Source organism: Galeopterus variegatus, unplaced genomic scaffold, assembly GCF_000696425.1.
Source record: "Galeopterus variegatus unplaced genomic scaffold, G_variegatus-3.0.2 Scaffold12, whole genome shotgun sequence".
In the NCBI taxonomy this organism is placed as follows: Eukaryota; Metazoa; Chordata; class Mammalia; order Dermoptera; family Cynocephalidae; genus Galeopterus; species Galeopterus variegatus.
The window spans coordinates 1,513,197-1,540,230 of NW_007726123.1; the positions used below are offsets into that span (position 1 = coordinate 1,513,197).

The 27,034-nt window shown below is 39.7% G+C and overlaps 1 protein-coding gene across 1 annotated transcript; it reads left to right on the forward strand.

Moving 5' to 3' along the window:
• Positions 1-419: 419 nt before the first annotated feature.
• Positions 420-14,290, forward strand: LOC103606864 (kelch-like protein 23). The gene is made up of 3 exons (XM_008591445.1): positions 420-1,633; positions 5,510-5,662; positions 11,062-14,290. The coding sequence occupies exons 1-3, from the start codon at positions 421-423 to the stop codon at positions 11,370-11,372; spliced, it is 1,677 nt and encodes a 558-aa protein (XP_008589667.1). The 5' UTR covers position 420; the 3' UTR covers positions 11,373-14,290.
• Positions 14,291-27,034: the final 12,744 nt, after the last annotated feature.

Sequence of the window (27,034 nt, forward strand, 5' to 3'; positions counted from 1 at the left end):
GGGAGAAGGAGATGGAGAAAAAGGTTGACTTGGGGCCGAGGCGGCCAAGGGCCGGCCTCGAGTGGGGTGACCCCTGGGACACTTGGCTTGCCAAGGGTGTAATCTCCCTTCGGACGCCAGCCCAGAACAGATTGCAGAAACTAGGTGAATGGAGTAGCAGATCAGTATTTCCTCTTCAGAGAGCAGCTGAAAAATCCAGGGGCCTCATTTCAGGCTCAGAGCTACCCTGGATTTAAATTGACCATCGTATAAATTATGAAACAATACATCCACATTTTGCGTTTGTTACTTAGAATGCTGAACTTAGTCTAGTTTTGGAATATATCCGATGCTAATCAATCATATTGATTGGAATATTTAACATTGATTATTTGGGGTAATGTGCAAAACTGGAAACATTATTTCGTATTTCTTGCAGCCATGGCTCTAAAAGGACAAGAAGATTATATTTATCTTTTCAAGGATTCAACACATCCAGTGGATTTTCTGGATGCATTCAGAACATTTTACTTGGATGGATTATTTACTGATATTACCCTTCAGTGTCCTTCAGGCATAATCTTCCATTGTCACCGAGCTGTTTTAGCTGCTTGCAGCAATTATTTTAAGGCAATGTTCACAGCTGACATGAAAGAAAAATTTAAAAATAAAATAAAACTTTCTGGCATCCACCATGATATTCTGGAAGGCCTTGTAAATTATGCATACACTTCCCAAATTGAGATAACTAAAAGAAATGTTCAAAGTCTACTTGAGGCAGCAGATCTGCTACAGTTCCTTTCAGTAAAGAAGGCTTGTGAGCAGTTTTTGGTAAGGCATCTGGATATTGATAATTGTATTGGAATGCACTCCTTTGCAGAGTTCCATGTATGTCCAGAACTAGAGAAGGAATCTCGAAGAATTCTGTGTTCCAGGTTCAAGGAAGTATGGCAGCAAGAAGAATTTCTGGAAATCAGCCTTGAAAAGTTTCTCTTTATCTTGTCCAGAAAGAATCTCAGTGTATGGAAAGAAGAAGCTATCATAGAGCCAGTTATTAAGTGGACCGCTCATGATGTAGAAAATCGAATTGAATGCCTATGTAATCTACTAAGTTATATCAACATAGATGTAGATCCAGTGTATTTAAAAACAGCTTTAGGCCTTCAAAGAAGCTGCCTACTAACTGAAAACAAGATACGCTCTCTAATATACAATGCCTTGAATCCCATGCATAAAGAAATATCCCAGAGGTCCACAGCCACGATGTATATCATTGGAGGCTATTACTGGCATCCTTTATCAGAAGTTCATGTATGGGACCCTTTGACAAATGTTTGGATTCAGGGAGCAGAAATACCAGATTATGCCAGGGAGAGCTACGGTGTTACATGTTTAGGACCCAATATATATGTAACTGGGGGCTACAGGACAGATAACATAGAAGCTCTTGATACAGTGTGGATCTATAACAGTGAAAGTGATGAATGGACAGAAGGTTTGCCAATGCTCAATGCCAGGTATTACCACTGTGCGGTCACCTTGGGTGGCTGTGTCTATGCTTTAGGTGGTTACAGAAAAGGGGCTCCGGCAGAAGAGGCCGAGTTCTATGATCCATTGAAAGAGAAATGGATTCCTATTGCAAACATGATTAAAGGTGAGTGCGGATTATGTTTATTCTGTATTTTTTAGAAGTCTGAGTTTAGGCCAGTGGTTTCACTTCTCTTGCAAGTAACTTTAAAAAGAATTTATCACTTTGGGATGCTATCTAGGAACTACAGTGGATTACATAAATAATGTTGTACAGAATGTTCTGTGTAGAAACATAGCATAGCAGAGTTCCCAACTTGTCTGAGAATTACGTGATTAGGGTATGCTACTCAGGCTATAATAGAAATATCATTTATATAAGAAAAGTATAATTCTTTCTACTTTACATCCTTACCCTAGATCTTACTCTAGCTCTTGCTTCAAGTCTTAAGAATTTATATGTAAGTCAGAGAATAAATGAAGAGATAAATCTGGGTAGTTTTATTAGTTCATGTTTGATTTTTTTTTTTTTTTTTTTTTTTTTTTTTTTGCTTGCTATTGGAATTGAACCCTTTTCAGTTCTGCTTTTAAATATTCAACTTTTTCCTTCTCAAAATATGCTAACCATCTCTCAGGAGGTCCTTCATTGAAACCTTGGAAAGTTTGGTCCCTATAGGACATAACAAAGTATGTCCATTCTCTCAAGAACTAGAAACAAATAACTTCTGCTTTTTGTAATTTGGTTTGTCTCATAGGGTAAAGGAGAAGAGCAGACACCATACCCTCTCTTACGTGGCCCACAGAACCAGGCACAGTACAGGGTCTCAATATCTGTCTGATAGACACTATTTTTTGCCATTTGGTGATATATTAGTCTTGCTCTCCTTCCCTCCTCCTACTGGAGAAAAAAGTTAAACCGGAATCTTATTTCATTACATTTATTCATCGGAGCGGGGGAGTTGTACAAAAACAACTGGTAGGTTGTTACCAAGTTTGTTTCATTTTGTCCCAAATGTTTCTTCCCAAGCCCTTCTGTTTCTTTTTTAACGCTAGTGAGAGTGTGGGAATTTGACCTGGTCTGGAAATATGACCTGATGTGATCCTTGGCTGACTCGCAGGAAGCCTGAGAGGCAGAATGGTCTTGTGATCAGGCACACTGCCTCTGAAGCTAAACTGCCTGGGTCCAAATCCCGACTTCCCACTTACTGGCTGGTGAGCTTAGGCAAATTGTTTAATCTCCCTCCCTGTGCCCCATTTTTGCCAGCTGTACAATGGGGATGACATTATCTAGCTTAGGATTGTTGAGAGGTCTAAATTGAATTTATGCTTGTGAAGCACTTAGAACAGTGTCTGACACAGAGTAAGTGCTCAGTAAATGTTAGACATGATTGTCACGAACATCATTATAGAAGAACATGTCAGCTCTGATAGGGCAGGAATATCTTCCTTTTTAAATCATGACCACTCTCATGCACACCCGCAGGTTCAACAATGTAGTGGGTAGGAAGGAAGGAGGTAGCCTAAAGCCTGTTGCTATCGCTGCTCTGGCTTTTGACTTTGCCTGAACTTGACCATCACTAACGAATTCCAGGATGGTTCTGAATGTCCTGATTCTTCTACAAAAAAACGAGGGAAGTTCAAATATTTTAGTAGCTATTGTAAACCTGTATACATTTCTGCTAATGTTAACGATGAGATAACAGTTTCTCAATGGTTTTATAGTTTAGAGTATATTTCTTTGAGGATGGAAGTTTATTACTTTACTGAAATTTTTGAGAACTATATTTGAAACAATGCTTGCTGGAAAGAAAATACTGCGATGGTGTATCCATTGTGAAAGAAAGCTATATTTCCAAAAGTTTGTGGAAAAATAGAATTAAAAGATGATGCAGATCTTTCTGTGAACTTTTTGGAGACCGCTCATATGTGTTCTTGCCTTGCTTGTCCTTGTATGCAATGTGAGATCCTCAGACCCCAAACTTCTCCACCTACAGGCTGGGTCTGAAATTCCAGTTTTATACTTTTAGCTTAGAGCTTTGATTCTTATATATATCTAGTCATTCCAGCAAAGGTAACACTTTGCCAGTTATGTGTAGTTTTGACTAGCACTGGTTCTGATGGGTGGACTCACACTAAACTTTCACTTTCCCATTTTTCTGTAGAAAGGATAACATTTTTCTCAGTTTCTTTTATTTTTTAGAGAGGGAGTGAACTAGCAACTTTCCTTGGTCATGAGGGCTTAATTAGGGTAGTGTCAAATTTCAAATTTATTTCCTTTTTTGTTTTAGGAATGTGACATACAGAGAAGAAATAAACACTTGGCCATTTAGGAACTCTTGCCTTTTTTTAAAAAATCATAACTTCCCTGCTTATAAACTCACTTTCATTTTGGAGTAGGAATGAATGAGGAGATTCTACTGCGCCCAGCACATGACAGTACTCAGTAAAAGCTGGTGGAGACTAAACACACGTTTTCAACTAAAATGAGCCCCCATCATCTTTCTTCCTTTCTTCGTCTTCCCACTGAACCCATTTTCTCCTCCTTCTCACGTTTCTTTAGCATCAGTGTTTCCCAGTTTTCTCAGCTCAGGACCTCAAAATCATTCTCGTTTGTCTGTGACTCAGGCATTTCTCAAGGCCTAGTCCATTTCTGTTACTTATAACAAAATACCTGGAACTGGGTAATTTATAAGAAAATGAAATTTATTGCTTACAATTTCAGAGGCTGGGAAGTCCAAAGTCCAGGGAACACATCTGGTGAGGGTTTTCTTTATTTCTGTTACTTATAACAAAATACCTGGAACTGGGTAATTTATAAGAAAATGAAATTTATTGCTTACAATTTCAGAGGCTGGGAAGTCCAAAGTCCAGGGAACACATCTGGTGAGGGTTTTCTTTGGTGGTGGCTTTACAGCAATGGAGGGGTCTCAAGGCAGAAGATGGTGGAGCAAATTTCTGTTACTTATAACAAAATACCTGGAACTGGGTAATTTATAAGAAAATGAAATTTATTGCTTACAATTTCAGAGGCTGGGAAGTCCAAAGTCCAGGGAACACATCTGGTGAGGGTTTTCTTTGGTGGTGGCTTTACAGCAATGGAGGGGTCTCAAGGCAGAAGATGGTGGAGCAAAGAGAGAGATTCTCATGTGTTCTCCTTTTAAAGCCCTCAGAACCATGCCCATAGCCACAATTATTAATCTGTTCATTAGAGCATGGCCATCAGAATCTAATCACCTCTTCAAGGCCCCACCTTTCAATTACCATAATAGTATTTCCCACTCTCTTAACACTGTCACAGTGCAGGTCAAGTCTTTTGGGGGAGCACACTCAGTCCAAGGGACCTTCCCTCCTCATTTCTCCCCTGGGCCGGTACGTAGCTCTTTCTCACTCCTGGCCTTCTTCCTTTTTAGTCCTTCCCCTCCTCTGTTTAGAAACCTTAAAAATCCTGTGGAATTAAATCCAGATTCTTAGTTGGGCTTCAGGATCCTTTGTCCTGTGGCTTCAACTTATCATGCTGGCTTTAATTCCCATGCAACAACCCCTGATGTGCCACCTGCCCTGGTCAAACTGGGCTAATTGACATTGTCTGATAAGCCTCTGCACTGACCTGTCCTTCTGCTTAGAATGGCCTCCTCTCACCTCTACCTGCCAAAGTCTTACTTATCAAGGCCCACATCAAATTCTGTTACTTCCTGCTGCAATTTTGTTGGTTAAAAGCAATCTCTTCTGCTCTGACCATTCATGGTAGTTCATTTGTCCCTTTTTTATGGTACTTCTTTCATTCTATACCTTCTGTTGTAATTATTTTAGTGCATGTCTCATCCTCGCTTAAAAGAGCACACGGAGCCTTTTTTTTTTTTCCTTTTGTCCCTCATGGCACTTAGCACAATGTCTTGCATCTGTTTTCAATGATAACAAAAACAATAATAAACTTAGCACAGTATTCATTGCAAAAAAAGAATGAAAGATCAATCTAAAGATGTGATTTTTAATTAATACACAGGTGTGGGAAATGCTACTGCCTGTGTCTTACATGAAGTTATCTACGTCATTGGTGGCCACTGCGGCTACAGAGGAAGCTGCACTTATGACAAGGTCCAAAGCTACAATTCAGATATCAATGAATGGAGCCTCATCACCTCCAGTCCACATCCAGGTAACAAAATACTGTCTCAAATAGTATATGTCATGATGCAGTTTATCAGCATAAGGGATGGCTAAAAATGGGTTCGAAATAGAAAGTACTTATTTTATAGTAGACTATACATAGGTATCAAGAAAAGGCTCAAAATAGTCCTATCCATCTGATGGTAATCATGATTAGACTCCAGTTAGACCATGTCTGCAAATATTTTCCCTTATGTCTTCACCTTTTAAGCCTGTGATTAAAAGTGGTAGTTTCTTTTAAAATTTTTTTCACTTAGGTTCTTTCTTGTGTTTCCTTTTCCTTTGTTGTGTGCTTTCTTTCATTTACCACATGCATTATATGACACAGTTTTTACAGACTGTTAAAAAGCATTAGTCTGTCTGTCAAATAGTCAGGGAGCTTGCCTGGTGATTGAAGTTCAGCAGGAGATTGTTTCCTTTTTCAGAAGCATGTTCTTTCTGGGTTTCAGTTGCTATTAAGCACTCCTGTGATGTGCAGAATCCCATGTTGACCTTCCCTTAAGAGTCATAAAGGGGATGTGTTGTCATAAGGAATGGCCTGCCTTCTGTGATGTCTTTTGTTCTTTGACTTGTCTTTGTGTGAAGTACTCAGACAGAAGTGTAAGTTTTAGCCTGTTACACTTATGCCATATGTTTAAGTTTTTTTAATTAGGAAAGATTTGTATCATATCACCATATTACTTCTAATCGTTTTCCATAGAGCATCAGGTTTGCATGTGGGTCACTGGAGAGGGTAATTGAAATTCATAAGCTTGAGACATCTTAGTAACAAGAATAGCCAACCTTCATGAGCACTTACCATAGGTCAGGCATTGGCTAAGCACTTTACATGTAATATTACCTTAAATTCTGACTACAGCTCTGAGTCATTGTTGTTTATCACTGTTTTACATACTTGGTAATGGAGACTTAGAAAGGACAGGTAACTTTCCCAAGGTCACACAATTTGTAAGTGGTGCATCAGGGTTCAAATTCTGGCAGTCTGATTTCATAACCTGTGCTGTAACCACTAAGCAATCTGCCTTTCCTTAAGGGAGCAGACTCTCCTTTTGACCAGTGCAGCTTCTTCTACCCGACACATCATCTGTCTCATCTCACGGTTCAGGTGGAGCATACCTGAATCTGGTGCTGCATCTCTGTATGTCGCAGGCTGCCTTGGCTCTGAAGACATCATGAAGTGGATAGCCTTCTGTCTCCTAGTTGTCTAAATGTGTCATCCCAGATTCTTACCACTTTCAGTTGTAACCAATGAAGTTATACTGGAAAGTAATAGTAACAGTTCATATTGAGTAATCACTAGTGTTTATTCAGTAAATATATGCCAGGCACTAACTGTACTAATAATTTTACACATGTTAATCTTTGGCTGGCTGGTTAGCTCACTTGGTTAGGGCATGGTATTATAATACAAAGGACAAGGTTTCTGATCCCTGTACTGGCCACCCACCAAACAAAATAAATAAACTTCACGATAATCCTGCGGTCTAGGTAGAGTTATCTTATTTTACAGACCACTGAGGTACAGCAAAATTAAATAAATTGGCCAGGGTCAGCCAGCTAGTGCTTGTTAGAGGTGAGGTGCAAACCCAGGCAGTCTGGCTTATAGCCCATGCTATTAACAATTTTGCAAGTATGTCATTTGAACCTCATGTTAACCATGAGTTAAATATTTCTCTGCCTATTTTGTGGATAGACTTATCTTCACAAAGAAAATCCAGTACATGAAAGGTCAGATTAACAAATTAGAAGTCAGTTACTTACATTTATATGTTTAATATATATTTCATAAAGTGGTTCCCTTAAAAATAAGTGTCCTATAACACACTTAAGGTGCATCTAGCTTAACTACTTGAAAAAGTGTCTAAAAGGCAGTGTGACTTAAGCCAAAGCATTAAAAGCCATGGCAAATTGAAAACTCATCCAAAATAAATATTAAATTACAGTATAAATGAATGTGAATATATAATTCCACTTGTAAAGTTTTGATTTACATTGAACTTTTTCCTGACAAAATGTAAAAAACAGATATCAAATTAGCACCTTGCATGATATGTTCTGTTTGGCTTTCACAGTGCTTAAATTATTTATGAACTGGCTTCTTACCAATATTTAAGATTCAGGAGATTTCAAATAAAAATCATGATTTCTGGCCTTCAGAAAAATTTGAGGATCTGGCAGCCTTGGACCGTATTCTGTCCTGGCAGCAGTCACTGGAGCTGAGTAGTAGCTGTTCCCATTAGATGAGGCTTTCTCATCACATCAGACATAGGTGGCCTGTGCTGTTGTTTTTCTTTTTTTGAATTTTTTTAAATTAAAAAAAATTTTTTATTGTGCGGTTGTATTTCTTACTCCTGGCCTCTTTCACTCAGCTAGTCTATTATCTTCTTAAGCTCTTGAAGGCCTTTGCATCTGCATCCACTGAATTACAGCAAGGCGTGATTCTCATGCACTTTAGCAGCACCTCCAAAGCAATGTAAAATGTCAGCCTTGACACTACTTTACGTAGATATAGCTTAGAACTAGAAAAAATGACTACTGTTATTTTTAAAAGGTGATATGCTCTCTTTTATCTTAATCTCTTTAATGGGATAGCTTTGTTTAATTGAAAAACATGGGACTATAATTTCATTAAATTCAATGTTTATTGAGACCCTACAATGGGAAAGGTAGTATTCTAGTTATTATGTAAGACACAGAAATGGTTAAGTGCAAGTCTCAGGATTGCCACAGGAGCTCAGAATCTAATAGCAAATACACATAAATGGGAATCCAGGACAATCTTTGGTAAATTCTATACAAACAAGTGCTGTTGAAACTGTGTTTACTTGCCTAACCTTGGGCAAGTGGCTTGTGTACTTGGGCCTTACTGTCCAGTAAAATAAGGAAGTTAGACTACATAAACTTTACAGGTCCTTTCAATGAGGAAAATCTTAGGAAAAAAGATTAAATCAATTCAAATGGATGTTGTGGTTGTCTCTGAATCCCTCAGTTGCTTTGTTCATATCACTCTTGTAACAATGAATACAGACTGCCATGTATTTATGTTTAATATTTGTGTGTAAACTCTTTAAGCTGTGACAGATGGTGTTATTCCCATGCTTGATCTGGAATTTTCTTCATTTCTTCGTTTGTCTGATAGATATCTACTGTGTGCTTCCTATGTGCTGTGTACACAGTGCTAGGAGCACAATTAAGGAAGACACAGTCCTGCAGCCTCAGTAGCTTAGAGGAGTTAACTGACAAGAAAAAAAGCAGTTATAGCTCTGAAGGGAAAAGTTCTCATCAACAATAAGAGAACATTGTGTTTATTTAGGTAACGGAGGAAAAAATATCAGGAATCACTTTATTGTAAATATTTTTACTGCCATATGAAGAGTGAAATACCTGTTTTAACATAAGAATCGCAAATTGAGAGACTGGCTGGTTTGCTCAGTTGGTTAGAGCATAGTGTTATCACCCTAAGGTCAAGGATTCATATCCCCGTACCAGCCAGCTGCAAAAAAAAAGGAATCACAAATTGAGGATTTCTTGTAAACTTTGAATAACTTAAGAAAAGCCTAGTAAGCTCATTGTTGCATCACTTATACCAACTGATAAAATTTTTGAACCATCATTAATTTTCACAATAACCATTGATGGGAATGATTCATAGAATTTATATAAACAATTTTTACAAGTACTTGAAACAACTAAATCCTATGAAAATTGTACATTATTATAAATAGAAAGTAACAAATGAGTTTTTAAGAGCTAAGAGAATTCTTATTTTCTTGACTGTCAGAAACTTGAGAACAGTATGTGGAGTCAAAGCAAAAATGTCCATCTTCTGTGACTTTCCTTAGCTTTCAAAACCTAGGTAGCAAGAACTGTACTTGTAAGAAGTTATCCTCCATTCTTAAAGAAGAAATCACATTTCTGAGCATATTCTTTCTGAAGAGGGGCTTACTTATAACCTTTTCTTCTACACGATAGTCTAGGCACACATTGGCGCACAAGAGAGTACAAAGTACAGTTTATTCATTGATCCAACAAACATTTATTGAGTCCCTACAAGGTGGCAGACACTTGCAATCCTCCAAATGGGAACGGAGTAGTGGGCAGGACACAGTTCCTGGCTGCTGGGAGGGGGAGACAAACAATCAACAAGAAACATACCAGATAATTAGAAGTGCGACAGAGAGAGTTAAAATAGGGTGATGTGGCAGAGATGCCTGACTGGATAGTCAGGGAAGGCCCTTTGAGGAAGGGGACAGTAAGATAAACCTGAGTGACAAGAAGGATGCAACTGTACAAAGAACTAGGGAAAAAAGAGACTTCCAGGCAGAAGGGACAGTTCAGTGATGGCAAGGTAAATCTTTATTTATTTTCTGTAATATAAGTGCCACTGACAAATCCTCCTCCTCCTTCAGGGCTGCAGCTAAAAGTAAGTAAATGTAATTTTATGGCTGATATTCCCAGAGAATAACTAACAGGCTAGGAGTGATGTTAAAAGTGGGGGCATGGAAGAAACAGGCTGGGACCAGGATGAGGCAAGTGAGATGCTTGAGGCACAGAATTTAAGGAGCCACTCAGAGTGACTCAGAGAGCTACGCCTCCCTACATTTTGCACCCTGGGTGCCGCACCAGCTTCCCCCTTGTCACAGCCTTGGGAAGAAGGGAGAGGAAGTGGAGTTGTGAAAGATCCTGGTGCTGTACAGAGCCAGCAGGTTTGGGTGTGGAGGAGGAGATAAATAAAATGGGAAACACTAGAACAGCGTATTGGACGGGGACCCCCTAGAGGCAGACTCCCAGCCCAGGACCCAGATCCCACACAGCAGCCCTCTGCCTGGGGGCACCTTTCACACCGCTGAGGGTGAAAGACTGTAGTGCCCCCACTAACCTGGGTGTGTGTTTCTCTAGCTTTTTGTGTTCCTAACTAGACCAGCAGTTTGAGAGAAGCAAGCAAGAAGGTGCCCTTCTGGATGGCACCTGTGAGAGCAGACACTATCGATTGCATGCTACTTGTTACGGGGATAGCGGCCAGGACCTGGAGGAACGTACACCACTTACATAGTGTGTCTTCTTGTAAGGACTGTGCTGCTGCCATCTTTTACAGATAGGTATCACATAAAAGGGTGGTGGTCCAAGGGAAGAATTCCTCCCTGGCATCCTGCAGAGCCAGCTTAAGGATGAACTGAAGGATAATGGCAGTGTGGAGGGAACAGGTAATCTGAATCAGATGATAGGAGGTAGATTTTAAGCCTCAGTGTTGCACTAGTGTGCCAGAATTAAAATGTCACCTCTGTATTTTTGTGTGCTAAATTGTAAAGGTTTATTACATCACTACACTATGGTAACTCTTTGGTTATCCTAATAAAAATTTGTTCTTTTCTTTTTCCTTTTTAAAAGAATATGGATTGTGCTCAGTTCCATTTGAAAATAAGCTCTATCTAGTCGGTGGACAAACTACAATCACAGAATGCTATGACCCTGAACAAAATGAATGGAGAGAAATAGCTCCCATGATGGAAAGGAGGATGGAGTGCGGTGCTGTCATCATGAATGGATGTATTTATGTCACTGGAGGGTACTCCTACTCAAAGGGAACGTATCTTCAGAGCATTGAGAAATATGACCCAGACCTTAATAAGTGGGAAATAGTAGGTAATCTTCCAAGTGCGATGCGGTCGCATGGATGTGTTTGTGTGTATAATGTCTGATTGAATCTGAGAAATGACCAAGTAATCACTATTTTGGGGTGTAGTTTAAAAAAAAGCACAGGGTGTGGAGTCCCTTACTTGTTATTGTCTGGCACATCACAGGAGATGGGTAAATTTTAATTCCTAACCCTGTTCTACTCCCGAGTCCAGTGATTTATGGTCAAGAAAAGTCTTATGTATACATACAGTTGAATCAGTGGGGTTAACTGTTCTAAACCCTGCTTTTCAAAAGTAATATGGAATATTTGACACTTGGTAAAAGGTCAAATGCCTTTGTAGTAAATTTTTTCCTCCTGGTAGCATCAACACTGGGTATAGGTCAAAATCATTCTGTGGAATGAAATGTCTTTTACAAGTCTGTAATGTAGTAGTGTATACTAAGGTTCCATTTAGCTAGTAGGAATTTGAAATTTAAAGAGGGAATCATCTCTACCTCTACAACATCAACACAACATTTTTTTCACCTTTAGAATTATTTGGAATGTGGACTTAAATATAGTTTTTTTTTCTTTGTAGTGTATATAATTTATTGCTATTCTTTATTTACTGACTACCAGAGGTATGCAAAATACTATGCAGATTGTTACTGTTCAAAGAGTTTACAAACTAAATTTAAAAGGATGGGAAGTCTGAAAAATTGTATAGAAAATAGTCAAACATTTGTTGATGCTATTTTTAGTTTTCACCTTTGATGTAAATTGCTTGTTTAGATGTCTTTAAGCATGTTAGAAAATCCTCTGTATTAAGTATAGATAAATGTCTGCCTATAAAATTGAATTTTAGAACCAAAAAGCATGTACAACAGTTGTGATATAGTAGAAAATACTTTGACAAGAAATTTGCCTTCATTTCCCAGTTCTGCCACTAACTAGATTTTGTGACTTGAGTCACGCCACTTCTCCATGATTAGACATCCCTGACCCATGCACACTGGCACTGCAGGTCATAGATATGCCTAGATACAGATCCCCAATTCGGCAAAGGTAGCCTGGGTGGCTGGAGCCTCTAGGCCAGAAACACCTTTGTCCATTTTCCCCAGTATGCCTACATACTACTTTCCATGTGTGCCATGACTTGAGAAAAGTTGGGAAGCATTGCTTAAGTTGACTCATCTAAACTTTTAGTTATCTGTGAAACCATCTATTCTACACTTTTTTAAAAAGGAGCCAATAATTATTTTTAACTTTAAATACTGCAGTTTAAAACTACTAACACTTCTGATCTTTAAAAAAAAATTTTAGAAAGAGATTGTTTAATGCATTCATTTCAGATGGCATTTTAAGTAAATACAACCTTTTGGGAATGCTGTATGTAGGTGTACTACATAGCAAGAGCTCTAAAAATGGCCCTATCCTTTGCCCCATAAATTCTACTCCTACATTTTTAACCTAAAGTATGATACAAAAAAAAGGTAAATGCATGAAGATGTTTGTATCTACATTATTTATAATAGCAAAAAATTGGAAAAAATCTATATGTCAGTGAAGAAAGTGGGCTAATGAAAATAGTGAGGTATTATACTGCCATTAAAATAATTATTTGGAAGAATATGTACAAACATGGATGTGTCTGTGATATGGTAAGTAAATAAGCACAATACAAAATAGTATGCACACTACGATTGTGACTTTGTAAAATCTTTGTGCATGTGGAAGGTAATATACAAAAAAATCATTGATCAGTGTGGGGGGATACGGAATGGTTTTTAATTTATTTAAATTTTTTCTTTAATATTTGTGTTTTCAATAAAAATAAATAAATAACTATACATGGTAAGACTACTTGAAGGATAGTCTGAATTAGTGAAACAACTGAATTATAGACTATTTCAATCTAGAATTAAATTATAGACTTTTATTGTTCTCAAGAACATTTAGCAATTAATGCTGGACTAATAACATGTTGCCCAGTAATGCTTTAGAGATCTGTTTTATGGAACAGATGAGAACAATTTCAATCACCTTTCCCTCCTTTGCCAATTTATCTAGGTCCTGTAAAATCCTGACTCAATTTCAACCTTCTCTAGGAATTCTTTCCAGACTGTTTCAACTACAGTTAAATTCCCATTGATACATTTAAAGAATTTATCACTTACATATGCATAATGTGTCTCTTGACTAGTTTTGAGATCATGGACCACATCTTAGTATTCTCAAGGTCTAGCATTTCATATGTATATCCAGCATACTTTTTTTGGAGGACAATGGTTTGATTATTTTTTCAGAAAAGCATTCTGGAGATGCTCGAAGGATCTTGAAAATAGTTTGTGATCTGAAGCTCCTATTTTCTATTAAATCACTTTTTGCAGTTCCTATTTCCTGCAAAATTATTTTTTGCTATTGATTTGTGTACAGAAGAAAGGATTAAGGAAGGTACACAAATTTCTGTCAGTTATCCCAAGTTCCAAATCACTGGGGTATGAATGAAAAATACTTTACTGCAGTTAAATGCAAACCAATGCTTTGGGAGGGCAAACACTATTTTACAATATGAGAAAAGTTGTGGAGATGATTTTAAGCATGACTTAATTAAGATGACTTTAAAGTATCCAAATTTTAAAAGTTGCTATTTCTTACAGATTTTATTTTTAGTTTTTTTAGCTGAAACTAAAAGAAGATCAGCATCTAGGTACTTGCTTAAAGGCATATTAGCCTTTATTTTCACATTCATGTAAATATTTACTAATTAAGATTAAATGAGCTTCTCAGGAGGGGACCCTGATCAGATAGGATAAGTGTTCTTATTCGAAGAGATACCAGAGAGCAAGCAAGCTCTTTCTACCACGTGAAGACATAGCAAGAAGATGACCATCTGCAGGCCATAAGAGAGTTCTCACCAGAATCCAACCATGTTGACACCCTATGTCAGACTTCCAGCCTCCAGAACTATGAGAAAATAAATGTCTATTGTTACAGCCACCCAGTCTATGGTATTTTGTTATGGCAGGTGGAGTTGACTAATACAGCCTGCAAAGGCGATAGATCTTTCCATGGTACAGTTTAGGTGCTGGATCAGCCAGCAGTAGATAATCTGTCTTCCCCACTCCCCCAACCCCCTCTCCCATCACATATGCAAAGCAACCAAAACACCTGTTTTATGAGTCGGAAAATGCCTGAAATTCTATAAATACAACTTCATTCTTAAGTCACAGTAGACACAGCTTGGGGTTTCTTTCTGCCCCTGAGCAGTTCTCCCAAAGACTCTGTACTTATGCTCTAACTCCCTCCCTGTGGGACATTTACACTTGGACTATTATAGCATCTCATCCTCAGCCACAGTGATGAGTCCAAAGCTATGATTCCTGCTATGGGACTAAGCTGGTTTAAGTGAAGAGAACTAATACGTGAGCCACAGTAACTAGGGATGGGGGATGATGTCGATGTCTTGGTTCTAGGCTTCCTTGATGCAGTTCCATCTTTGTCTTTTGCATAGTTTGGTTATGTGAACCAACAGGCCCTTTTTTGTCTTTGGTTGTGTTTCTGTCTCTTGTAACCAAAGAAGCACTGACTAACATCAAGCAAAGGCTTTGTCGCTTGTTAAAATGTATTTTTGGAAAGTGTATTTGTTTTCTATAGCTGCTATAACAAATTACTACAAACCTAGTAGCTTAAAATAATAGAAATTTATTATTTTATAATTCTGTAGGATAGAAGTGTGGTACAGGTCTCACTGTGTCAGTGTTAGCAGCCTTAATTCTACTTGTGACCTTAATTCCCCTTTGCCATGTATTGTAATATATTCAAAGGTTCCAGGGATTAGGACATGTACATCTTTAGGGGGCCGTTATTCTGCCTACCACAGATAGTAATATATTAAGTCTTATCCTGATTTGGTTGAATTTATCTTATGCTTTTTTTGAGAGGAGATTCTGATGGGAGGGAAAAAGAAAACCTGATGGGTCCCAGGAACTCCTAAGGACTGGAAGGTAGAAAGTTGGTGAATGAAAAAGTGACAGGGTCATTGACTATTAGACCATTCTGCCAAGGGCTGGCCTTTCCAGCCTGAAAACAGAATATAATGGAAGAAAAGGCACTCTAATTGTGTGAAAGATATGGATTACCAGCCCTGTAACTCTTCTTTGGTGGCAGGAAAGAGTCCCAGGTCTTTTTGTATATTAGGGAGCCATGCTCCTTGAATCTTAATTAGACTAAACCGATCATGGTTATTCCATCCTCCTTGCCAGTGTTTGGTTTAGGAATGTGTGTGAAGCAGTTCTAATCTCTAAGACATGAGAAGAGGGGTTTTGGTGGGGTCTTCTAGGAAAAAAAAACTTTTTTTTTTTTTGCTGTTTATGTCATAGGAGATGGATAGACTCAACATGGTAAAGATCTCATCTTGAAGTTAACACATAAAGTTTGTCTTATATTTTCCTTGCCAATTAACTATTAAATCTCCATATATATAGAACAATCTGAAGAACTTCATAACATTAAGTATTTCATAAGGTGCTTTTGCTATAGCAGTGACAGGTTAACAGTTAAGAAATAGAGCAGTATAAGACAAGGATATAATTTTTATAAAATTACAAAATATCAATATTGACATTAAAACTTTATTATCACAATAGTAAACATAACTTACCAGTGCTTTACATTTGAAGGGCTCAGTGTGAAATTATTCCATTGTCAAGAAATTATGTGAAAGGAATTCTAATTTATATTGACAGTAATAAAACAGTATCACCTAATGAAAGTAGTCTTTAGTAAAATCAGGGATACATAAATTATAAAAATGTAAAAAAAGAGAAAGTAGTTTATGACACAAATTTCATGGACTGTGTATCAATGAACACAAAATAATTACCAGTAATTTTCTCTTCATAACCCAGGGGCCTTATCATATAGTCTTTAATTCTGAATGTGAGTTTTAATGATATTTTGAAATTGTGAATCGTAAACTGTTAACTCTTACTTTAGCCCTCTGAGCTGAAATTATTCTCTTTGGGGTTTCACTGGGATGGTGTTGAGCATCTTGCTCAGATCCCCAGTGAATATTGTAGATTGTCATCAGCCACATCTGAAGGATGTTCCAGGCTGGTATAGGAAGAGTCAGTGTAAATTTTACTCTGTTGTATACAAGCAAGATGGCCAGTATTCTAGTTGCCAGTATTTCAATTTTACTTTTACCTTTGGAAGTCACACAAGACCACAAAATTGTATATTTATAAGTGCCTACAGAGGTTCTTGTTGGGAAATCTGAAATACCAACACTTTACACATCAGCCTTAAAAGGGTATAGGCAATTTTTACCCCATCCCCCACCTTCGTCCACCATTTATAAGGCCAGCTGGACACATATAATCTCTGAACACTCTTAGCAAAGCCTGTCAGGCACTGAAACTTGCACAATACATATTTCATTTGGAAGTCCACAAATAAACTCTGTTTAGTTCTTTCCTGGACAGAGAGATACACAAGAAGGGTGTTTGTGGTTTCCCAAATGTGTATTTCTGTAGCCCCCTTCTATCCCTTTAGCTTGTTCCTCCTCACACCTCTCTCATCTGGGAAAAGTCTCCCCCTCGTCCCAGTCAAGAGATATTAGGACCTAGTGCACAGGCAGACATTTAAGAGCTTCACTAGTTTTGGTATGATTTTTTAAAAACCTTTTTTACTGTTAAATGTAATACAAATATAGAAATCCATGTGGAACAAATGTACAGCTTAATGAGTTATTAAAGGGCAAACCCCCTTGTAATGGGCATTCATGTCAGGAGGGAAGACCTTGCCAACGTCCTAGACACCTTCCACATACACCTCCCAAACCCCTATCAATAATCTCTATCTTCACTATGGAGATTATTTTCTTTCTCTTGGATGTTATCACCTGTATTACTAGTTTCCTGTGGCTGCTATAAAACATTACTACAAACTGGATGGCTTAAGACAACGGAAACTTAGATTCTAAGTTCTGGAGGCCAGTGGTCTGAAATCAAGATGTCAGCAGAGCTGCTCTCCTGGAAGTTCTAGGGCAGAATCCATTCTTTTCCAGCTTCTGGTGGCTGTCATTGTTCCTTGACTTGTGGCCACATCACTCCAATCTCTGCCTCCCTGGTCACATTGTCTTCCCTTTCATCTGTGTCCAATCTCCCTCTGCCTAACTCTTATAAGGACACTTGTCATTGGATTTAGGACCCGCTTGCATAGTCCAAGATGATTTTTTCATCTCAAGATCCTTAATCACATCTGCAAAGACCCTTTTCCCAATTAAGGGATATTCATATAGGTTCCAGGGAGTAAGATGTAGGGAAGCATATTTGGAGGGGCATCATTCAACTTACTACAGCACCCAAGTGTAAATCCCTAAACACTGTATTTAGCTTTGCTTTTATTTCACCTTTTAGCTCTCTTATTGTATAGGTTCCCCAACTATCTCTTCTTTTTTTTTTAACCTCAACAATGTGTTTATTGAAGGAACTGGATGATAAATCTTACTTTCCCGAAGTTGAGATTTTACTGATTGTGTTCCTGTTGGGTAGTTTAGCATGTTTCTCTGTCATTTGTATTTCATATAAGCTGGTAGGTAGATCTAGAGGCTTAATCTTATTCAGGTTTGATTTTTTTTGTCAAAACTATTTCATGGCTGGTGCTGTGTTTGTTAAAAAACACCTAATGTCTGGTTGTTACTTTGTAATGTTAGTAGCCATAGATGCTCAATACCTAGGTCCTTAATTCATTAGGGATTGCAGAATGACAGTTTCCAATATTGTCATCCCTTCTTGGTGTATTCGTTGAAATATTACTATAGAGAAACTTTCCCCATTTATGAGTTGTTTACCCAAAGGTAAAGTTTGTATAGGAAAGGCAGGATAGGGCCGGCCCGGTGGCGCACTGCTACAGTGCACCGCTTGGGAGCGCGGTGGCGCTCCTGCCGAGGGTTCGGATCCCACATACAGACCGGCTGATCACTGGCTGAGCGAGGTGCGGGTGCAACGCCGAGGGTTGCGATCCGTTGCCGGTCACAAAAAAAAAAAAAAAAAGACAAAAAAAAAGAGTAAAATACATAATAATAATAATGCAAAAGCAGGAGAGGATGTATTAGTCTTGTTTCTGTTACTTATAACAAAATACCTGGAACTGGGTAATTTATAAGAAAATGAAATTTATTGCTTATAGTTTCAGAGTCTGGGGTGTCCAAAGTCCGAGAGACACATCTGGTAAGGGTATTCCTTGTGGTAGCTTTACAGCAATGCAGGGATCTCACATGACAGAAAATGGCAGAGCAGAGAAAGGCTCTTTGTGTGCTCTCCTTTTAAAGCCCTCCAAACCATGCCTCTGACCACCATTATTAATTCATTCACTACGACATGATCCTACCATCTAGTCACCTCTTCAAGGCCTCACCTTTCAATTACCGTAATGGGATTTCCCACCCTCAACCGTTACAGTGGGGATTTAAGCTTCAATAAGGTTGTGGTGGGGGGTGCATCAAATCTACAGCATTCTGTTCCTGACCCCCCAAAACTCATGTCCTTTTCACATACAAATACATTCATTTTGTCCCCAAAGTTTCAACTCAAAGGTTCAAAGTCCAAAGTACCATCTGTGAAATTAAAACAAATCATCTGTTTCCAAGATACATAGATGAGATAAACAGGGTACATATTCCCATTTAGAAAGTGAGAAATAATGGGCCAAGCCCGTGGCGCACTCGGGAGAGTGCGGCACGGGGAGCGCAGCGATGCTCCTGCCGCGGGTTCGGATCCTACATAGGAATGGCCGGTGTGCTCACTGGCTGAGCGCAGTGTGGGCGACACCACACCAAGGGTTGCAATCCCCTTACTGGTCACGAAAAAGACAAAAAAAAAAAAAAAGAAAGTGAGAAATAAGACAAAAGAAAGGGGTAACAGGTCCTAAACAAGTCTGAAACCCTGCAGGGCAGGCATTAAATCTCAAAACTGGTGAATCACCTACCTTGACTGCATATTTGACCTCCTCTGCACACTAGGGGGGGTTGGACCCCCAAGTCCTCAGGCAGCTCCACTTCTATGGCTTTCCTGGTCTCAGGTGATATTCAGCTCTCGCCGGCTGGCATTGCACACTGGTAGCTCTGCAATTCTGGGGTCTCCATGTCGGTCCTGCTCCCATGGCTCCACTAGGCATTACACTATTGGGATTTTTCTGCTGCAACTTCAGCTCCCCAGTTCTGCTCAGCACTGCTCTAGTGTAAGCTGTCTGTGGTGACTCTGCCCCTGTGACAGATCTCTTCCTGGGCCTCCAGGCTTTTCCATACATTCTTTGAAATCAGGGTGGAGGCTCCCAAGTCTCCACTCCCCTGGCATTCTGTGAGCCTGCAAACGTAACACCACGTGGATGCCTCTAAGGATTCCAGTTGTCTTCCAAACATGCAGGTCCAGCCTTACCTGGGGCCAGTTTAGCCATGGCCGGAGCAGCCAAAGAAGCTGTGTTGCTGGTGTGGGGAGCAGAATACTGAGTTGGCCTTAAGCAGTGAGCCCATGGAGGGCGCCTCAGGCCTTTTCCCCAAGATCATTTTGTGTCTCTAGGCCAACCCTAATAGAGGGGTTGGCCCCAGAGGCTTCTACAATGCCTTCAGGACCTTTTTCCACTTCTCTTGATAAACCCTTTCTTTTGTACTAATCTTAGCACCATTGCATTTTTCTCCTAAAAACATACTCTCCTTCTCTACCACATGATCAGGCTACAAATTTTCCAAATCTTTTCACTTTGCTTCCCTTTTAATTATACATTCTAGCTTTATGTCATGCCTTTTCTGCCATAACTTAGCATAGGCTATTGCAAGTAGCCATGAAGCTTCCTGAATGTTTTGCTGCTTAGATTTCTTCTGCCAGATACCCTGGGTCAGCACTATTAAGTTCCACATTCCATAATACTTTTGGGCATGAAGAGAATGCAGCCAAGTTCCTTGCCGATTCATAGCAAGGGTGGTCTTTGCCCCAATTTCTTATTTCTATCTAAGACTGCCTTAGAATGGTCTTTACAGTCCATATTTCTATAAGCATTCTGGTCACCACATCTTAACCAGTCTCTAAAGCATTCCAAATTTTGCCTGGTTTTCTTGTCTAAACTTTCACCAGCATCTAGGCTTTTTCTAGCCTGTTCCTCCAAATTCCTCCAGCCTCTCCTCAACACCCAGTTCCAAAACTGCTTCCACATTTTCAAGTATTTGTTAAAAGCAACACCCCAATTCTCTGGTACTACTATCCTCTTGGCTGGATACAACTTCTGTCTTCGAGTGTATTTTGTGGCTTTGTATTCCCTACTTGAATTTTCCATCTTGCACACCTGTAGTATTTTGAAAAGTGACATCCGCCTTCTGTGAACCTCTGTGCTTTTATTCGATGAGTTACAAATAAAGATGTTCTTGACCATTGCAATGGATGACTTGAAAATTTGAAATATTTTTCAATGAGGAAGCTCAAAGTTTGATGAGAAAACAACTGCAAAAATATAACAAAATATCTGTGGAAGTATCACAACATCCTGTCTCATAAATTCAGTATCAGAAGCCATCAGGCTCCTTTCCTTTTCTTTCCCCTTCTTTGTCTGTAAAAAGCAAACATTTAGAAGAATTTAAAATGAGAGAAAGAGAACCACCTGCCCAGTTCTCCAGTGCTTTAGTCTTCTCAACATGCAGGGCAGCTTTGGAGAAGTGCCTTGCACTTCACCAGTCTTTATTTATGAGCAGGTAAATCGCTGCTGACAACAGTTCCTTGCCAGTTCATAGCAAGGGTGATCTTTGAAGTCTACAAGACGCTGTGATCATGTCACTCCTCTGCTCAAAACTCTGCAGTGACTCCGCATTTTACTCAGAGTTAAAGTTGAAGTTTTTATAATTGTAGGTATGAGTGCTGCAGTAGACTGACTCAAAGATGGTGTGCGTGTCCGTTTCTGTTGCTTATAACAAAATATCTGGAACTGTGTAATTTATAAGAAAATTAAATTTATTGCTTACAGTTTGTGAGGCTGGGAAGTACAAAGACCAGGGAACACATCTGGTGAGGGCCTTCTCTGGTGGTGGCTTTACAGCAATGCAGGGGTCTCATCATGGCAGAAAATGGAAGAGCAGAGAGAGAGACTCTCACATGCTGTCCTTTTAAAGCCCTCAGAACCATGCCCCTGGCCACTGTTATTAATCCATTCACTATAGCATGGTCCTACAATCTAATCACCTCTTCAAGACCCCACCTTTCAATTACCAAAATAGGATTTTGGGGGCCAAATTTCTAATACATAAAACTTGGGGGACACAATTCAAGCTTCAATGAGTTTGGGGGTACATTCAATCCACAGCAGATGGATAGCCATATGTCCAGGGAAAAGCTCAGAGAATCTTATAGCAAACAGGAAGATGGGATTAATGGATACTGGGACAGTTGATACTCTCTGCCAGATATTAAAATGCTATAAAGCTACTATAATTACAATTTTGGTGTGTTATATTTCAAAATAAAGAAGTAAGGTTAATAAATACCTCTGTGGTACTGAGATATGAATAAATAAACAGATCATTGGAAAACCTTTATCTTATACTACATTTTCTTGTGTGTCTATGTCTATATTTACACTTGCCTGTGTAAATTGGTACATTTTTGGTGGACCACTGAAAAGAAATTACTAAAATGACAAATGAAACATCTTTTTGAAACAGAAAGTACTTCTCCCTCCTGATGTGTACTTCCAGGCCCAAGTAGCGCTACTAGTTTAACACCTCTGGCCTCTCTTCACTGCCTCACTTGCTTAGATGGATGACTTCTCTGATTGTTAAATTTGTAAAGAATAAGCTGGGAAGCCTTCACTCAGCCTCTCTTCCTAAAACCTGCACAGAGAGGCCTATGTTTGACCGACATTACCTATGATTAAATGGAAATAGATTCAGAATTAGAAGCTCTCTTGTATGCAAATGTAAGCCTCATTCTTCAGCATCAACTTTCATCAGTAATAAAGGTGATATTTTGATCGCCTTAATGCCTGTTCCTTTTACCTTATTTCCTAATCGGCTCAGTGTTTAGGTAAGGACAAGGAGTATTACTTAACTGCTCTAGAATCCAGACACATATCTAGGGATTTATCGAACCAGTATACTTACATATGTGTGAAGTGACATGTGTACAAAGTTATTCACTACAGCATTATTTGTAACAGCAAAAGACTGAGATCAACCTAAATGTCTACATAGAGGATTATTTAAATAAATTGACATTGTTGCACAGTGGAATTCTATGCAGCCATAAAAATTGAGTAAGCTCAAAGATACAGTAAGTAAAAAACCAAAATCACAAAATAAACAAAAACAAGGTACAGACTATGAGTATAGTATGCTATTAATTGCATAAGAAAAGGAAAAATGTATAAATATTTGCTAATGCATGCATGAAATATTTCAAAAAAGGATATACAAGAAACTGGTGACTTTATTCATTCTGTTTTGCCTTGGGGGAAGAGAACCTGGAAGCTAGGTGAATTTTATATTTGTTGCTCCTTCAAGTCACAGAAATAATGAGTGATGGGCCGGCCCGGTGGCGCACTGCTACAGTGCGCCGCTTGGGAGTGCGGCGGCGCTCCCGCCGAGGGTTCGGATCCCACATACAGACCGGCCGCTCACTGGCTGAGCGAGGTGCGGGCGCAACACCGAGGGTTGCGATCCCGTTGCCAGTCCCGGTCCGGTACGGGCGCGACACTGAGGGTTGCGATCCGTTGCCAGTCAAGAAAAGAAATAATGAGTGATTACAAATTCAAAGCAGTGATCATATATCTCAAGGTAATATTAAGTACCTAAATCTCTTTCAAATCTTATTAGTAGGTGGGTTATAAATTAGTCACTCAATCTTTCAGTCAATCAAAATGCATTTGTACTTATTTAGTTGTGTAAAGTGAAGTGATTGTTACAATTTTACTTTTTTTAAAACTTAATTACATTTGATTAAATAAGCATGTAGTTGATTACCTAAATTAAGTTTTCAAATAAATAGAATAAAAACATATGTATAAGGAGGGTTGCACTATATGGCAAATTTCATCATGAAAGGTTGTTTATCTGCCTAAGTTTCATTTACTCAAAAAGTCTCTACTGAGATCCTCCTGTCTGCCAGGTCCTGCTTTAAACTCTGAAAATAGAGAAGCAAGACACCATCCCTGTTCCTAGTAAAGCTTACTCTAGCAGGGCACACAGATAATTAACAAGTAAACAAGCAGACAAACTAATTTTAAAAAGTGATAGTGCTAAAAGAAAATAAAGCAGAGCTAAGAGGAGAATAACAGTGGCTAAAGTGGGAGAGGAAGAGGGGTTATTTTTTCTAATTAAACAGACATGTATAGTATGCCCCTCTGTGCTTAGTACTGTTTTGGGCAATGGGCATAAAGCAATGAACAGAGAAGACAAAGTCTGTGGTCTCAAGAAGCTGAAGAGATTCTATTGATGAAAACTGACAATAAACAATCAGATTGATATGTAATATGTGAAGTCAGATTTACTGTAATGCCCCAGGGAGGGCTGGGAATTGCTGAGGGTTGTAGAATATTCTAGGTGGCAAGGGGAAGCTAGGTTGCAATGATCATACATTCTTAGACAAGCATTTTTGCCTAAAGAAATCTTAGAATGAATCTCCAAACTTCCAGAAATTTATTATGATTTCTTTTCACATTCTAAATAAATATTCACTTTCATACTTAATTTTTAATTGTAATCTTTACATTTTGTTTCTTAAAGAAGCCCTCTCAAATTGTATATATTTCAGGGCCTACGAAACCTGGATTTGCCCATAATAAGATATCAGGTGATAACAAGTTTTATAAAGAAAAATCAGGATGAAGAAGATGGAGTGAGATTATGGTGGGTAAGGTACTATTTATATAGGGTGGTCAGAAAAGACCTGTTGGGAAAATAGAATAATTTAATCAGGCCCCCCTCGCTTTAGGTCTGGTTGGGGTTGGTGTGGCACATTCGTTGTAAATACGTTGTGTGTGGGTGGAGTTAGTGCACATGCATGGCGCTGTAACCTGGCTGGCATTGACTGCCTCGGATGTCCGCCCTGCACAGCCATGCTCTCAAACCTATGGCTCCAAGGACCTTTTTTGCTGGTTACCTAGCTCATAGATCTGCATGTGAAGGGTTTGTGACCCAGTCTGGACAACAGGCTTGAGGGGTCTGTGAGCTTCAGATCCAGCCCTAGCTCTGACAATTGGCCCAGTTGGCAGGGTTACAGGCAGGTAAAAGAGCACGATGATTGGGGTAGTCTGCAACAGGATTCTGAACATGTACAGAAGCCAAAAAGCCCTTAGAAGAAGGAGGAAATGTGGCTAATTTTGAATATGCTTTGTCCTATGGCCACCTTCCTGTTGACCAGAATCTGGGTGCTGCACACTGTATTGCAAGGCAGCATAGACCAGGCACTACAATGGAAAGCCCCATGGGAGGGGGAGGAAATATGGCTACCCTTGAGCATGTGGTGCCCAGTGGCCACTTTTCTGCTGACTGGAGCCTGGGTACTGCTAACTATGCTGCAAACTGATTGAGATTTGTGGCAGAAAGCAGAGTTGTTGGAAGCAAGGATGATTATCCTGGAGGACGATGTGCAGCGACTGGCTACTCCCGCCTCTCATACCAGGGAAGACGACCAACTCAGTGGTGAGTTTGGGGAAACCATGCATCTTCAGGAATGACCAGTTGTGCATGAGAAATTGAAACATGAGCAGCTTATGGGACCAGATGGACAACAGGTAGGTGATCCACAGGTGACCCAATTCACCATCTATCTTCTGTATACCCAGGTTGAACTGGTTGACTTGGGGAGACAGTTCAGGCAGAAACATGGGGAGACCCTGGCTGCTTAGCTGTTGCAGTTATGGGACCTACGAGTGGATAGTGTAATGTGCTCTGGTGAGGAGGTGGAGAAATTGGCCTCCATCACCATGACCCATCCCTGAGGCAGCAGCTGCAGAATAGCCGCAGATATGCCCAAGTTGAGGTAATCACTCCTTGATGGACTGGGTGAATGCAGCTGCCTGAACCGTGTGGGCAAATGCTGTAGAACTGCCCAAGATTGTTAGTAAGTGGCAAACGTATGATGAACTGGTCCAAATCATTCGAGAGCTGGGTATGCTGCAGTCCATGTTTAACGTGAACACTCGTGGCCCAGATGATGAAAACCTTACAGGCAGCATGAGAGACATAGTGCTGCGAAATGCCCTGTCAATGTCCTTTGGGTTACTCATGGCCATACTGGACCCATACATTGGTCATCCTATACATGAGGTAACGACCATGATAGCCGGCTTGGGTGAAGTAGAGGATAGCAGACAAGCAAAAGGGGTCCGAAAGGTGGCTAAGACCAAACCCCCAAGAAATGCTTGGGATTTTATCCCAAAGGGACGAACCAATACTAGCCGTAGACTTGCTTGCAGCAGGGGTTGATAAAAAGAAAATTGACTGACAGTCAAATGCGGTCCTGTTTGCCTTGTGGCAGCAATTGCGCCCTGAACAGCGTTTCACTAAATGTCTGGAAACAGGTAGCAAGGTACACTCAGTGGATTTAAAAAAATTTTTGGTTGCTCCCAAGGAGGAGGATGAACTGTTCCATTTCGATTAGGGAGCAGGGCAAGGTGCTCATCTTTTGGGGGCAGGCAAGGACCAGAGGCCTCATGTTGAATTGGTAATATATTGGTTGAGGACAAATGTGCAGTGTGTTTTGGCGTTGGTGGATACAGGCAAAGAATGTAGCCTGATATATATGGCAATCCCAATAAATTTCCAGGGGCCACAGTTCATATAGATGGCTATGGAGGACATATGATTGAGGTTAAAGCTGTGTCATTGCCACTGGGCATAGGAAGATTACCTCCTCATGTATATACTGTATATATATCTCCTGTAGCTGAATACATCTTGGGTATGGATGTACTTTATAGTTTGCACCTGCAAACAACAGTTGGATAGTTTGGGCTGTGAATACGGACAGTAAAGCCTGTGTTACAAGGCTATGCTAAACATGACCCCACGTGTTACCCAAGCCAAGACGTGTAGTTAATGTAAAGCAGCATCGCCTGCTGGGAGGACATGCAGAAATAAGTACTACTACATTGGAATTAGAGAAAGTTGGTGTTATTCATTTGGCTCATAGCCCATTTAATGCTCTGGTATGGTCAGTGAAAAAGCCTGATGGTACCTGGAGAATGTAGATTATTGAGAACTGAACAAAGTAGTGCCTCCTTTGCATGCAGCTGTGCATTCAGTTCATGACTTGATAGATCAGCTGATGACTCAGCTGGGAACTTATCATTATGTATTGGACCTTGCAAATGCTTTTTTCTCTATTCTGGTCTCGGCTGATAGCCAAGATCAGTTTGCCTTCACCTGGGAAGGAAGACAGTGGACTTTCAAGTATTGCCCCAAGGTTATCTGCATAGCCCAACCGTCTGTCATGGTTTAGTGGCTGGGGACCTAGCCAAGTGGACTAGGCCCAGCATGGTTAAAATGTTTCAATACATTGATAATGTGTTACTAACCTTTGATTCTCTTGCAGATTTAACCCAGGCAGCTCCAACACTGTTAAATCATTTGGAACAATGTGGATGGGCTGTGAACAGAGCCAAAGTGCAAGGACCTGGGCTGTCAATCAGATTCCTAGGAGTGGTCTGGTTGGGTAAGATGAGAGTCATCCCAGGAGCTATTATAGATAAGATACAGGC